Consider the following 15,021-nt stretch of genomic DNA (forward strand, 5'->3'; position numbering starts at 1 on the left):
TTTCTAATGTTTCTTTACCTATTTACTTACCACATAACATATATAAATCTTAAAAATTTCTCGTTATATTTTTCTAGCATTAATTCTCATTTTAATATAATTAACTTCTTAAATAAAATAATTGTAAAAAATTTAAACACTTATCTTAAGATATTAAAGGATTATATTTAGCTTCATATAACTATTAGTCTTCTTCTTCCCAAATATTAAAAGAAGATGACGAGGAATTTAAAGAATCTTGCTCTGGATAATAGTTTATCCATTTAGTTTTATTATGTTAACCCATTATACGTGTAGATATTTTAAATTATTTTGAATTTTTAACAATTAAAGTTTGCTATGCTGCTCTATTTAACATTATATATATATTTTTTTTTTTCAATTTAATAATTAGTTATTTATTTATATAAATTATTTTTTTTACTTTTAAAAGTCTTAAAATAGAATTAAGTAAATATATAAGCTAAAATCATTTATTGTAGCTATTAATAAAAGAATATTATTTAATTTTATAGAAAAAATAAAATTTATATTTTTTAGCAAACAATAAAATAAAACTTAAATATATATATATAATTAATTAAAAATTAAAATTTAATAAAATAATAAAAAGCAAATTAAATTGAAGTAATATTTTTATAATTATAAAATATTCATATTAATTATTTATATTTATTTAGTAGATTAAATTTTAATTATTTTGAATTATACTTAGTTATTTAATTTATTTATATTTTATAAATAATCTTTATTTAATATTTTATTAAAATTTATTTCATAAAATTAATATTTTTAAATTTAATTTAGAAATAATAATAATTAAAAGAAATTTTATATTTAATATAATATAGATAATACTGCATAAAATATAAAGAATTTAATTTTTATCAGAATTTATAAGAATCAATATTTTAAATATTTAAAATAGTTAAAAGTTTATATTATAATATCATATTTGTTTTAAATTTTTTTAAAAAAATATTAGATAAAAATCAATAAATTTAAAATAATAGAAGCTAAAAAAAGTATTTATTTTATTATAAATATTTTAAATTTATATATAATTATAATTATTATTGATTAAAGCAATAATTTATTTATTAAATATTTTTTTAAATTTTATATAAAAATATAATTTTTTTATTTTTATAATTAGATTTTATTTGTTAACTTAAAAATAATTTTTGTTCTTTAAATGTAATTCGATGGTTTTTTGTATAGACTTATATATAAGTAATTCTATAAATAATTTTTTTATAAATTTACATAAAAAATTCAATTTTTTTCTAAATACAAAATAACAAAGGTATAAATTTAAAATAAAAAAAAATTAAAAAAAAATATAAAATAATAAAGGCAGAGGAAAAAATAATTTTATAATAATTAAAAAAAAAAAATTAAAATTAAATAAATTAAAAATGGAAAAATAAGTTAAATAAATTAATAAGAAGAAGAAAGTAAAAATAAAAAATAGGAAAATAATATAATTTTTTTAAAAAATAGTTCGTTGCAGATGGTGTTTTCAATGCTGAATTACATTGCTTCTTCTCTAAATCTCTCTAAGATGCCGGTTATGCTGGAATTGAAGTCCGTAGAACCCCTATGAAAATTGAAATCAGAATTAAAGCCACCAAGCCTTAACATGTTATCGGTTTAGAAGGAAAGAAACACAAAGAACTTACCTACTTCTTATAAAAAAGATTCGGATATGCTAATGACTAATTATAAATCCTTGCTGAACCCGTAAAAAACAAAGGTCTTTGTGCCTCTGCTTAAGTCGAAGCTTTGAACTATAAATTATTAAAGGACGTCCCAGTTAGATTAGCTGCTAACTACATTATAAGATAAGTTATTAATGATGGAGCTAAAGGTTGTGAAGTCATTATCTCCGGAAAATTATAATAATAAAGAGCTAAAACCATGAAATTCAAATAAGGTTATATGATCTGTACTGGTCAACCCAGAAAGGACTACGTCGATGTTGCTGTCAGACACGTCTTTTTCAAATAAGGAATCATGGGAGTAAAAGTAAAAATTATGTTACCATATGACCCCACTGGTAAATTCGGTGTTAGAACTCCTATTCCTGATAATGTTGTTATTAATGAACCCAAGAGAGACGATAATGATAAAGAAATTAGAACCGCTTAAGAAAATGTATCCTAATAATAATAAGATTAATAATAATAATAATAAACCTAATAATAATGATTATGATGATTTTTAATTTTATATTTTTATAGTTATTAAATAATGTATTAAAATAAAAAAAAATGTTTATTGTAAAATCTTTTTTTTATTTAAATTTTTTAAATTATAAGCTTATATTTTATAATATGAATACTATTTTTATTTTTATATAAAAATATTTAATAATTTTTATTAATTGTTTTAAAGTATTTTGTTTATAATTTTTTTTTTTTTTTATAATTAAAATTAAAATTATTTTAAATAATTTGAAAAAATTATATTATTTTACTTAAATTAAAAAATGGTTGTGCTTAATATATAAAAATAATTAAATTTTACAGAGTTTTTAATTATTTATTTAATGTATAAAAGTTTTTAATTTTTAATAATATATTTATATTCTCATGACTATAAAAAATTACTAAGATTTTATCGCCTTTTATAAATCCATATTATTTAATTTCAAAAGTACTTTTATTTTACTTAAATAAATCATATTTTGAAATTATATTATAAAGTAATATATTTTTTTTATTTTTTAAATTAAAACTTAAATTTTAAATAATAATTAAAAAATCAAATTAATTAATAGTTTTATTTTATAATCTTTTTTATTTGTTTAATTTTATTTTAAATCTTTAAATCTGCTAATAAGATTTAAATAATTATTATGCACATAATAAACTTTAAACTATTTAAAATTTTAGAAATCATAAAAAATAACAGTTTCTAATTAGAATTCAGGATGGAATACAAACTTTTCTGATAATTTTTAATTCATATTTTTGCTAAAATATGATTAAGAACATAAAAATCCTTTATAAAAAAAACGCATTTTATTTTAATATAGAATATATATACTTATTTTTTAAAAATTTATAATTGTTTTATTTAATTAATAAGTTAAACCCCTTTATTTTTGTTTTTTATCTGATTCAGCTAAAACTTAATTATTTCAAGACTTTTATTGTCTTATAATTTTGGTTTTAGAAGTTATTTGATAAATTTATTTATATTAATTGAATTTTAAAAATTAATATAAAAGTTTTATTACTAAGAACTTTTAACGATTCTTTTAAATTTTAATTTTTTAATTTTAGTCTCCTTTTTAAAAAAAATATTAAATTTTTGGTGATAACTTTTGTTAAAATAAGAATTTAGTTCATTTTTTAAACCATAATCTTCACTTTTATTTTATTATGGCTGAAATTTATTATTATTTTTTTGTTAAAAATAAGATTAGGAGAGAAGATTACCAAATATCTATTATTAAATATTCGGAATTTTTAATGGATTTAGATTCGTAGAATTTTAAATTTTTTATTAGTTTAAATTGTTTATAAGTTATTTGATTTATATAATTAATCAAGTAATTCGTCTTATAAATAAAGCATATTTAAATTTACATCTTTTTATAAAAAATTATATATTGATAATTTGAAAAAAAATTAAATAACTTTAATTAATTTTATGAGTAAATAAACTAATTATAGACAATTATATAATTAAATATATTTTTTTTACAATAGATATGTATATGTTTTAAGTTATAATTTTAATATAAATTTACATGTTTAAAGATAATTTGGACTATTTTAAAAAAATAATTTTTGCTTTAAAATTAATAATTATCATAAATTATGTAATTTAACTATTAATATTTATTATCATAAACAATATGATTTTATTATTAAAATTATATAATCATTTAAATTATAAACTTTTAATTTTAATATAAATTTTTATTTTATAATTATTATAAACAAATTTTTTATATTACAATTTATAAATATAACTATAAATTAATTTTTAAAACAAAATAAATAAATAAATTGAAAATTAAAGTTTTTTTATTTTTTAATTAAAATATTTATAAAAATTAAATAAGTCTATAAATTAATGTAATATTTTGAATTTTTTAAATTATTTAATATTTTCAAATTTATTTACTAATAATTTTTTATAAATTGTACTTTTATTTTTTATATATAAAATATACAATAGAAAATAATAAGAATTTTACAAAATAATATATTTATAAATATATATTATTTTTATTATTATAATTTAATTTTTTTTATATATAAATTATCCCTTTTTATTAATAAAAAATATATTTAATTTATATAATTGTTTAATTCATAATTAAATAATTTTAAATTAATTTTTTTAAGAATATTATTTAAAGAATTTTATTATATTTTAAATGGTTAAACAAGCTTAAAAATAGTAAGTACTATTTATTTATGATTATATTTTAAAATATTTTAAATAATTTTATTTTTAGTAACTTTAAAAATAAATAAATTTTATTTTTTCTATTAATAAATTTGTAATATTTTATTTTATATACTATATTAAATTAATTATAAAATATATTAATAATGGTCTTATTAACAATAAAATATATTATAAATATATAAAATAAAATAATTAAAATTATTTTTTCGTTTATGTTAATTAAAATTTTATTATAATTATTAAAAATAAATAAAAACAAAAAAATATAGATAGTATATAAAACAAATATGAATAAAATATAAAACTTAAGCGAATAATAATTTATGTAATAATAAATATAATAATAAAATCCTTAGGAAAACATGTTTAGTTGCACAGATAATGTTGTTTTATAATAATTATAAAGTAAATTGAATGTTTAAAAACAATTTTATTAACAAGAATCAGAAATTTAAGATAAAACGAATTCTTATTACAGCATACATAATAATAATTTAATAATATTGATAACTTAAATAGCATTAATAATGAAAATTAATAAAAAAATATATTTTAATAAACGAGTTAAAGGAAAATTTAATTAAATAAGTCTGAAATTATCATTAATAGAAATATTTTATAAAAGAACTTAACTTTTCATCCTTAAATAAATAAGAATTCCTAAAAAATAGCTAAGAGGACAAATAAAGACAAAGATTACCCAATAAAATATTTATATTAAGATTTTTTGGATAGAAAAACAAAAGAAAATGAGAAAAGAATAAATATTGAAAACAAAATTACTGAAAACATACAGAAATCAAAAATAATTTAAAAGAGTTAAAAAATTGTAAAAAAAAATTAGAAAAGGCTTTATTTTAAATTATTTAATCAATAAACGAGCCAGAATACATTGATTTTGCAAATTTCGGTCTTTTATTTTAAAATCTTGGTATCTTTAAAAATTTATAATTTAAAAAAGAACAATCTGAATAAACTTCTCTTATTATTAAAGAAAAAAGTAATATAGATCTGAATAGATTGTAAAAAGAAATGAATTTTCATGAATAAGGTTTTAGAGTTTTAAGTTTAGATAATTAACATGGAGTCTGCAAAAAAGTTATGTTTTGTTCACTTTTAGTGTTTTTTGAAAATAAAATGAGTATAAATTAGGCTGAAAGTTTATTAAGTGATATATTTTATGAATATTTGTCAAAATAAGAATATTTCAAAGGAAACTTATAAATTTAAAATATTGAAAAACTATAATTTGTTAATAAATTTTTAATGGAAAATATTAATTACAATGGAGGTTTTTTTTTATATATATTTTAAAAATAATAATTATTTTTTAATTAAAGATTTATTAGAATAATAAAACTGGAATTTAGAAAAATTAATATAAAATTTCAGAAAATTGAATGATGATAAGACTAATTTAATGGAATGGTATAGGAATTCTAGAAAAGATATTTTAGGCGATTTAAAAAATTAAGAAAAATAAAAAATCAAGTCTGAGAAAATAAATAAATCAAAAAACACATTCGAACAAAAAATTAATTTTGAAAGATTCGAAATGCTTTATGAAGAATCAAAAAAAATAGAAAATAAAAAAAAAGAAGTTTAAGAAAAAGCAGAAAAACAAAATCAATTAATTTATACTTTTAAGCCTTAAATAAATGTTAATAGTCAAAAAATAATAAATAATAATTAATTTTTTAAAACTTCTGTATATTCAAAATTACATAATAAATATATTTAAAATTAGGAGTAAATTTAAAATGCGAAATAAAACTTAGAAAATATTAGAAGAGAAAAAGAAATAAAAGAATGTTCTTTTAAACCACAAATAAATTATTAATTAAATTTTGATAAAAATACTTCAGTATAAATAATTAAAGGAGCAAAAGAATAAATGGATAGGATGAATAAAGCTAGAGAAGCTTAAAATCAAAAAGAAACTTTTTTTGAAAGGTAGAGAATGTATATTTCTTAAAATATGTAAAAAACAACTTAGGCAATTCCTTTTTCATTTGATTTATAGAAGAGCAAAGAAAATAAAAATAGGGAAATACTTGGAAATATAGAAATAAACTATTAAAAAGGTAAAAAAAGTTATATTTTAGTTTATAAAGGAGATGATCCAGAATTATTAGCTTTTAATTTTTCCAAAATTTATTCTTTAAATGAAGAAATGAAAAATATTTTATGTTAACTTTTGACTGATTTTATTTAATCTTTTGTTAATAAAAAAACATAAGATATTTAAAGTTTATATAATTTTAATAACTTAGAAAATTAAAAAACAAATTAACAAGAAACTGAATAGCTTTAAGAGTAATATGAAGAAAGTGAAATTTTTAATATGTAAAGAGAAAAAAATCAAGTATAAAAAATATGAACATTAAATAAATATTTAATGGATAATTATATTGTTTCGTTTGTCTATATTAGTTGACCGTTATTATATTTTTATTATTTAATATATATTTTTATTTTATTTTTTATAAGACATATTGCTTTTAATATATATTATAACTTTTTTAATATATTTATTTTATATAATATGTTTCTTAATTTTTAATTTTTTTTTTTAAAAAAAAAACATAATATTTATTTTATTTATAATTCAAAATAAAATATAAAAAATTAAAATGTCTTTAGAATTTAATGGTGCTTATTCTTTAGGAACATCTTAGAGATGTATAAAATAACATTTTTATTAATTTAAAGCCTCAAAATTAAAAAAATTAAATAGCGAAATTATTTAATTCAGAAACTTTTAAATTTCCAGGACCAGGAAGTTATGGAAATCCAAATTAATTTGAATAGCCTCCTAAATCAATAAAGAAAAAGTTAAAAATAATAATTATATAAATTAAAAAAAAATAAAAATTTAAAGAGTTTTAAAAGGAATTAAGGAAAACAAGAGTATTTATGAAGATCGTGAATATATATTAAAACCTAAAATTAGCTAAAGTACTCGTATTATTAATTATGAAAATGGAGTGCCAGGACCAGGTCAATATAAAGCTAAATTCAATTAAGTTAAAATAAAAATTTTAGAAATAAAATATATATTTATTTTTAAATAATTTACAGATAGATGGTAAAATAGCCTATAAATTTGGCTCAAAACTTAAATAAGGGGATTATAAAACATATGTTTGCCCAACTTAATATAATCCCAATCCAGGTTCATAAAGTTCAAGTTTATTTTAACCAAGTTATACCTTTGGGTATAAATTTAATACTGAAAAAGTTAATGAAAATCCTGCTCCTAATACTTATCCAAGGGAAGAACCTGATTTTCCTTATTAATTAAGCAAATAATTTTCTACTTATAAAAATCAATAAGGAAAATCTGTTACCTCAGTGTATATTTTATTTATTTATTTATTTTACTTGATATTTAAAAATATTTTTTTTAATTTTGTTAAATATTAAAAAGTAAAAATGGATTCGGCAGTACTCAAAGAATGAAAACTAAAGTAGATATAGGTCCAGGACCAGGAGAATATAAATCAGAAAAAATAAAACCTTCTACAGGACCTTCTTTTAAGTAATATTATATATACCTTTTTTTTTAATTATATTTCTTTTTTAATAAAAAAGATTTCCTAGAAGTTAAAGAAGATGGAATTAAATATCTAATAACCCTGGACCAGGTTTATTATTTTTTATTTTTAAAATTAAGTTTTTATAGGCGCGTTTGATCCTAAATAGACTAAATAGTAAAACACAGGTTTTACACTTGGATAAAGACTTTACGATTCACTAAAATAATATGAAACCGATGTTCCCGGACCTGGAGGTACAAATTTTTACAATTTTTTAAATTCTTAATAATGAATAAATAATAAAGCTTATAATGGTCAGTTCGCTAAATCTCGTTCAGGAATAAAAATAGGAAAAGAATAAAAACTTGATATAGTTGATAAAGAAAGCTTAAAAAAGCCAGGACCTAATTTTTATTTTCCTATACCATTATCAACAAAATCAGAAATATATAATCCAACGTTTTTTAATTATTTATTATATTAAATTAAATTTAGTGTAAATAAAATATATTTTAAAATTAAAATATAGAATTGGAATTGGAGAAAGACCTCCACTCCATAGTAAAACTAATGTACCAGGACCGGGATAATGTATAAAACAATAAATAATTTATTTTTTAATAATATATATAGATAATCATCCTTAAAAAATTGGAGAAGGACCAAAAGTAAAATAAATATCATATACAGTAAATATAAAAAAAATTAATAAAAGTGGAAAATTGCATTAAAAGTATAAAAAATAGATAAGGCAGATAATCCAGGTCCAGGAGCGTAATTAAAGAATTTTTATTATATAAAATATTAATTAATAAAAAAGATATGATGCTAATATAGGCTATGTGACAACTTCTATGCCTAAATATGGCATGACTTCTGCATCTAGAAGTAATCCAATTAACTCTTAATTCTAAAATACAGGACCAGGATCATATAATATATAAGGAAAACTCAATAGTAATAAATTCAGTAATACTGTTAGTGATAGGTTTATTACTACAAAAAATTTTTATGAACCAGGGCCTGGAAGCTGTAAAAAAAAATTATATTTCATTATTTCTTTATTTCTTTATTAATTAATTTTAATTTTAAAATTAAAAGATGATATTAGAGGAACAATTGGAAGAATTCCTAATTATTTACTTTTTACTTAAAAAAAGAATGCTAATTATTAGATTTCTTATCATGAATATAAAACTTTATATTTATTTTTTATAAATCAAAAATGAATGTAATTTATAATATTAATAAGTTTTGTTAAATTTATATTATTTTATCAATTTTATTTGTTTTAATAAAAACTAAATTAATAAAATATTATGTCAATAATAAAAAAATCAATCAATTTCCATTTTAATTAAATTAAAATAATATTTAATTCTACTCTATAATAATTTAAAAATAATATAATTATTTATTAAAATTAATAGAAATTATAATAGCTAACTTTAAAAAGACATAGATATTTGTATAATGTATTTTGTGTATTTATTGGGGAATGACATTATTTTATTTTTTTGAAAAAACATACATATAAATAATATTATTTTATTTTTATAAAAAATATGGTTTTGCAAGTTTTTAAAAAATAAAATTATATTTAAATCAAATGTATATTAAAAATTAAATAGTATTATGATTAATAATTATTATTATTTTATGTAAAAATTTACACAATATTTTCTTTCTATTTAAATAAAATTTTAGTACTTTTATGATATTAATTATTATTTTTATGAAAAACAAAAAAAATGCAAGTGCTTATTATATAAAAAACGATATTTTATTATGGTATTAAATTGATTTTTAAAATTAAAATTTTTAAGATTATAATATTATTCTCTAAATAAATAATGTATATTAGATTTAAGTAAAAATTAGTACAATTACAAAAGTTCTTATTTTATTTTTAATATCTAAATTAGAATATTAGAAAATATAAATAATTTAATTTCTATTCAAAATATATTTATTGAAAAAGTGAAAAATATAAGCTTTGGTAAATCAAAATAATTTTTGAGAAGATTACTTAAACATTAATTTAAGTTTTAATAATAATAAGTATATAAGTTTAAATTTTTTATATTAAAGAATTTGTTATCTAAAAACAAATAAACTTTAGTTTTCTTATTAATATTTAAGTAAATATAAAATATCAATATAACAATAATAAAATTTAAAATTTAAAATAATGTATTGGGAATTAGTAATTTAAAACTAAGTATTTTTAAATTACAAAAATAATAAATATTTTAAGAAAAAAAAATTATTTATAATTAATTTAATCGCTTGCTTTTAAAAAAAATAAAAATATAGTTTAGATATTTTTTATTTTTTTTAATTCATATACTTTATTTCTTATTACAAAAAAATTAATATAAAAACATAAATTTAAATTATAAATTATAAAAATGAATGAATTAATAATATGATAGTTAATTATTCTCTCCAAATATATATTTATAACTAAATAAAATTAATTAATAATATTACATCTTGCTTTTTAAGTATTATTAATTGTTTTTATTTAAAATGAAACAATAAAAAGAAAAATAAAGTATAAAGAAGAATTCTTAAAAAATTATAAAAAGATAAAAAAAAAAATATTATTACATAATCATTAAAAGCTCCATCTTTTTATAAAACTCCAGAAATAATTTAAATAAGCTTATTTTAGAATATGAAGATTTGTAAAAAATAATAAGTTTATAATGACAGTAAAGGCATAATTTATTTTGAATATTAAAAATAGCATTAAAAAAATTATTAATAAAATAATATTTAAAATTAATAAATAAGTAAAAATATGAATTAATAACACTATAATAAGAATATAAAATTCTACAAATATTAATTTTGAATTAACAGAAATAAAACATTAATAATTAAAAATAAAAGGCTTTTAAATAAGTAATATAAAATTTTAACTTTTAATAAATAAGAGATAAAAATTATATTAAAATTAGTTAATAGAAAATTGTTCATAATAATTTTTAAAATAAAATTAAAATATTTTGTAAAGTCTTAAAACTAATTTTATCAAGAATATATATTTTTTCATAAATTATTTAAATTTAAAATTAAAAAAAAGCATTTTTAGATTTTTAGAATACTTTTTTTATATTATATATTAAAAATTATTAAATTAAAAAGCCTATATACAGAATATTAAAAATTAAAATATTAGATATTAAGATAATATATATATATGCGATTAAAAATATTAAACAAATTATATCAAAATGTATAATTAATTTAGAGAAAAATAGTAATTTATATTTTTAAAAATCTTAATACTATTGATTTAAATAATTTTAAATTGGATAAAAATTCAAAAATAATAAAAATATAAAAATTTAAAATATTAAATAAAAAATTCTTTTAATCTTTATTTTAAATAATATTTTTGTCTATAAATTCATTTTATATAATGGAAAAAGATTAATTTATGTAATATTATATTTTATTAATGAACATTTACAATTTATATTTTCTATTCATTTATTATATTATTTCTAATAATTTTATAAGATAGATTTTTATAGACATGTATTATAAAACGAACTATTTGTATTATTATTAATTAAAAATATATGTAAAGATAAATTTATAATCTTTTTAATAATCCATAAAATTTAATTAAAAATAATAAAAAATAAAAGAAATAATAAAAAAAAGCAAAAAAATGAAATAATTATTTCTAATTTTGCTAATATTAGTTTAATTATTTAATTAATTTAATACTAAAGAGTTATAACTCAAATAATAGCTTAGACATTTATAAATATAATATCCTAATGTATAAAAAAAAGATTAAATATTTAATAATGAACGATTTAAAAAATTTTTAAACTGCAATTCAAAAACAGATCATCTATTCGAAGAAAAAGAATGTTTTTGTTGGTTCTGTATGAAATAGTAGATTTTTCCGTCATCAAAATTCTATTCTTAATTAAAAAAAATGTTTCCTAATAAATTCAAAAAAAGCAAGAGATTTGGTATATTTTATCCTTTTATTAGAGTTTGTGAAAGGAAATGTGTTGATTGAATGAGATAAATATTTAAAAACATATATTAAAAAAATTAAAATTAAAAAACTATTCTATTCTATTATATTATTTAATAAATATATCTTTTAATATAAATTTTATAATATATTCAATCATATAAATAATTAAATTAATAAACAATTTATAACATTATTTATTATATATAATAAAAAATATATATATATTTAATATATTTACATATGAATTTTAATTTAATAATAATACATTTTCAAAATAATATTATTAATAGATTTAAATATTGTATAATAAATAAAAATAATATACAACTTTATATTTTAAAATATTTTTAAAATATCATAAAAATTAAGGAAAATTTAAAATAACAAAATACAAATTATATAAAACTTTATTTAAATGTTATAATTAAATTTTTAAATCTTTCTTAAATAATTTTGTTTGTGTTAAATAAATAAAAATATTAATTTAAGCATTAAATAACTATATTTTTTTTTTAATATAAACAATATATATTTAGTTAAATTATTTATACAATTTTTTAAAAATTAAATAAATTACTCATTTTAATCTCTAAAAATTCTTAATTTAAATTCATCATGAAAAAGTTTGTATTTTATATATTTATTAAATCAAACTTAATATATATATTTTATAGAGATATAAAAATGACTGTAATAATAAAATTCAAATGTTTTATGATTAAACAAATTAAATATTTTATTATTAAAGATTTAATTTTTAAAAAAACTATATTATAATATTAAATTATTTATTAAAAAAAATACATATATATTTTTTATATTAAATTTCAGACTAAGCTAATATTTATAACATTTATCTTATTTATCTGAAAGATTAATTATATTTCTTTTTAAATTAATAATTATATATATTAATTAATTATAATAAAATTAAATTTGAAATATAAATAAATTGTCTAAAATTTATAAATAGTTTTATTTAAATTAATTAATTTTTTTTTTTTCGCGAAAAATAAATATTTTTTTATAAAAAAAAAAAAAAATATATATTAAATAAGAAATAATGCATTAAAAATTACAAAATAAAGTTAAAATAAGAAAAATAATAACAAAAATTATAATACAAAATTATTTTTTATTTATTAAAAAGATAAAAAGTAAAAATTATAATTTTTTTTTAATTTTCAAAATTTGCAAAATACAAAAATTAAAATATATATAATTTCATTTTTTTTTTAAATAATCAAAACAAATAAAATGAAAGATTAAAAAAATATTTTTTTCAAATTTATTTATTTTCATTATAACTTAATTATTCTTAAATTTATTTTTAATTTTTTTAATAAAAAGAAACAATTACAATAATTTCAAATTTTAAAATAAAATATATAATTTATATTATTTTATATGAATCAATTTAATTAATTGTATTAATTGTTTATAAGACCAGTTCGTCATTAATATAATTAGCAAGATTTAGGTAGTTTCAAAATATTATATAGTATAATTATAGATAAATATATTACAAACATTAAAATAAATACATTATATGTATTTTTATATAAATAGGAGTAAATATTCAATTTCATGGATAATATAAATTCAAAAGATAAGATATTACATTAAATAACAAATAGAATTTAAAATTAGAATGTTCTTTATTTGAACCTTAATTAATCATAAAAAATAAAGAATCTCCAGATAATAGTTGTGTTATTTATTGTCATTGTAATTCTGGTTCAAGAATAGAAGCTTTGTAAATATTGCCTTAATTAATTTCGAAAGGAATAGGATTATTTTGTTTTGACTTTTCTGGAAGTGGGATTTCAGAAGGAGAGTATGTAACTTTGGGCAAAAATGAGAGTGAAGATTTAGAAATAATTGTAAAATATTTGAAAGATTAAAAAAAAATAGATAATTTAATATTATGGGGACGCAGGTAATAATTTATTTTAAAAAAAATGCAATAAAAAATAAAAAGTATGGGTGCTGTAGCATCTTTTTTATATTTGAATAAACCAGGAACTATGCGAAATATAAAGGGAGTAATATTTGATAGTGGATTTGCAAACTTAAACTTTTTGGCATAAGAAGTTGCAAATTTAAAAAATGGAATGCCTATTTTAATAATTGAAACTATTTTGAGTTTTATAAGTGATAAAATTAAATAAAAGTATGGATTGGATATAAAAAATATTGATTTAACAAAAATCATACATAATTTGCACATTCCTTGCTATTTTCTTTGTTCTAAAGAAGATACTTTCATTAAATGTGAAAATACTGAATAATTATTTAATAGATATAATGGACCCAAACAGATTTAATATGTAGATGGAAATCATAATGCATAAAGAAAAGAAGGGGATTTGATAAAAATATTAGATTGGATTTTAAAATTATTAGATGATAAATAATAAACTAATTCTTCTTCTCTTTTACAGAAAAAATATGCTAGTATCCATCAACTTAATAATCCAGAAAATTTAGATAGTTTTAGATATACTGAAAATTCCAATTATCAAAAAAAATAAGATTAATTTTAATAAAAGTTTAAAAAAGAAATTATTTTGGAAAATTCTTTTATTGAAAATTCTAAAAATAATTAATAAGTTTAATTACTTAACGTTAATAATAATATAAAAAATTAATCTACTATAAATGAATTATTAAATTAATAAAATATTTAAGAAAAGCAAAAAAGCATTAGTATTCTTAATAATCATTTAGAGAATCTAATTAACACAAAAAACTATTAAAATTAAATAAAATTAAATAACTAATAAATTAATTCTCCTTTCTAAGAATGTTTGAAACATTTAATAGGAGAATCTAGTTAATAAAAAGAAACTAATAAAAATTTTTAATTTGAAACTAATAAATAAAATGAATCTGAAGTTAAAAATTCTGATAATTCAAGTCCTAACTTTGTATAAACTCCGTCTTTTAGCCCCCAAAAAAACGGATTTAAAATCAATCAGTAAAGTTAAACGAGTTTAATTACTATTTAAAAATAGGAATGTAATTTAAATAAAATTATTT

The 15,021-nt window shown here is 15.3% G+C and overlaps 2 protein-coding genes across 2 annotated transcripts, besides 13 other annotated features; both read left to right on the top strand. All coding sequences in view use genetic code 6, as the record gives it.

The window, feature by feature from the left end:
* Positions 1-501: 501 nt before the first annotated feature.
* Positions 502-553: a microsatellite.
* Positions 554-1,316: 763 nt separating this feature from the next.
* Positions 1,317-1,355: a microsatellite.
* Positions 1,320-1,348: a microsatellite.
* An 8-nt stretch (positions 1,356-1,363) lies between the features above and the next one.
* Positions 1,364-1,444: a microsatellite.
* IMG5_102040 (hypothetical protein) lies at positions 1,419-9,159 on the top strand (the record flags this gene model as incomplete). Its single annotated transcript, XM_004035233.1, has 15 exons — positions 1,419-1,457; positions 1,504-2,157; positions 7,075-7,113; positions 7,144-7,265; positions 7,313-7,457; positions 7,513-7,787; positions 7,862-7,972; positions 8,026-8,078; positions 8,108-8,224; positions 8,276-8,429; positions 8,500-8,561; positions 8,604-8,638; positions 8,686-8,744; positions 8,791-8,927; positions 9,131-9,159. The coding sequence occupies 15 exons, from the start codon at positions 1,419-1,421 to the stop codon at positions 9,157-9,159; spliced, it is 2,031 nt and encodes a 676-aa protein (XP_004035281.1).
* Positions 2,164-2,209: a microsatellite.
* Positions 3,501-3,536: a microsatellite.
* Positions 3,905-3,940: a microsatellite.
* Positions 4,232-4,282: a microsatellite.
* Positions 4,492-4,535: a microsatellite.
* Positions 9,160-11,606: 2,447 nt separating the features above from the next.
* Positions 11,607-11,645: a microsatellite.
* Positions 11,615-11,657: a microsatellite.
* Positions 11,658-12,678: 1,021 nt separating this feature from the next.
* Positions 12,679-12,726: a microsatellite.
* On the top strand, positions 12,687-14,472 carry IMG5_102050 (hypothetical protein; the record flags this gene model as incomplete). Its single annotated transcript, XM_004035234.1, has 2 exons — positions 12,687-13,918; positions 13,961-14,472. Coding segments are annotated over 2 exons (1,744 nt in total), but the record flags the coding sequence as incomplete, so codon positions are not given.
* Positions 12,870-12,916: a microsatellite.
* Positions 14,473-15,021: the final 549 nt, after the last annotated feature.

Source organism: Ichthyophthirius multifiliis (assembly GCF_000220395.1).
Source record: "Ichthyophthirius multifiliis unplaced genomic scaffold scaff_1120509250852, whole genome shotgun sequence".
Classification (NCBI taxonomy): Eukaryota; Ciliophora; class Oligohymenophorea; order Hymenostomatida; genus Ichthyophthirius; species Ichthyophthirius multifiliis.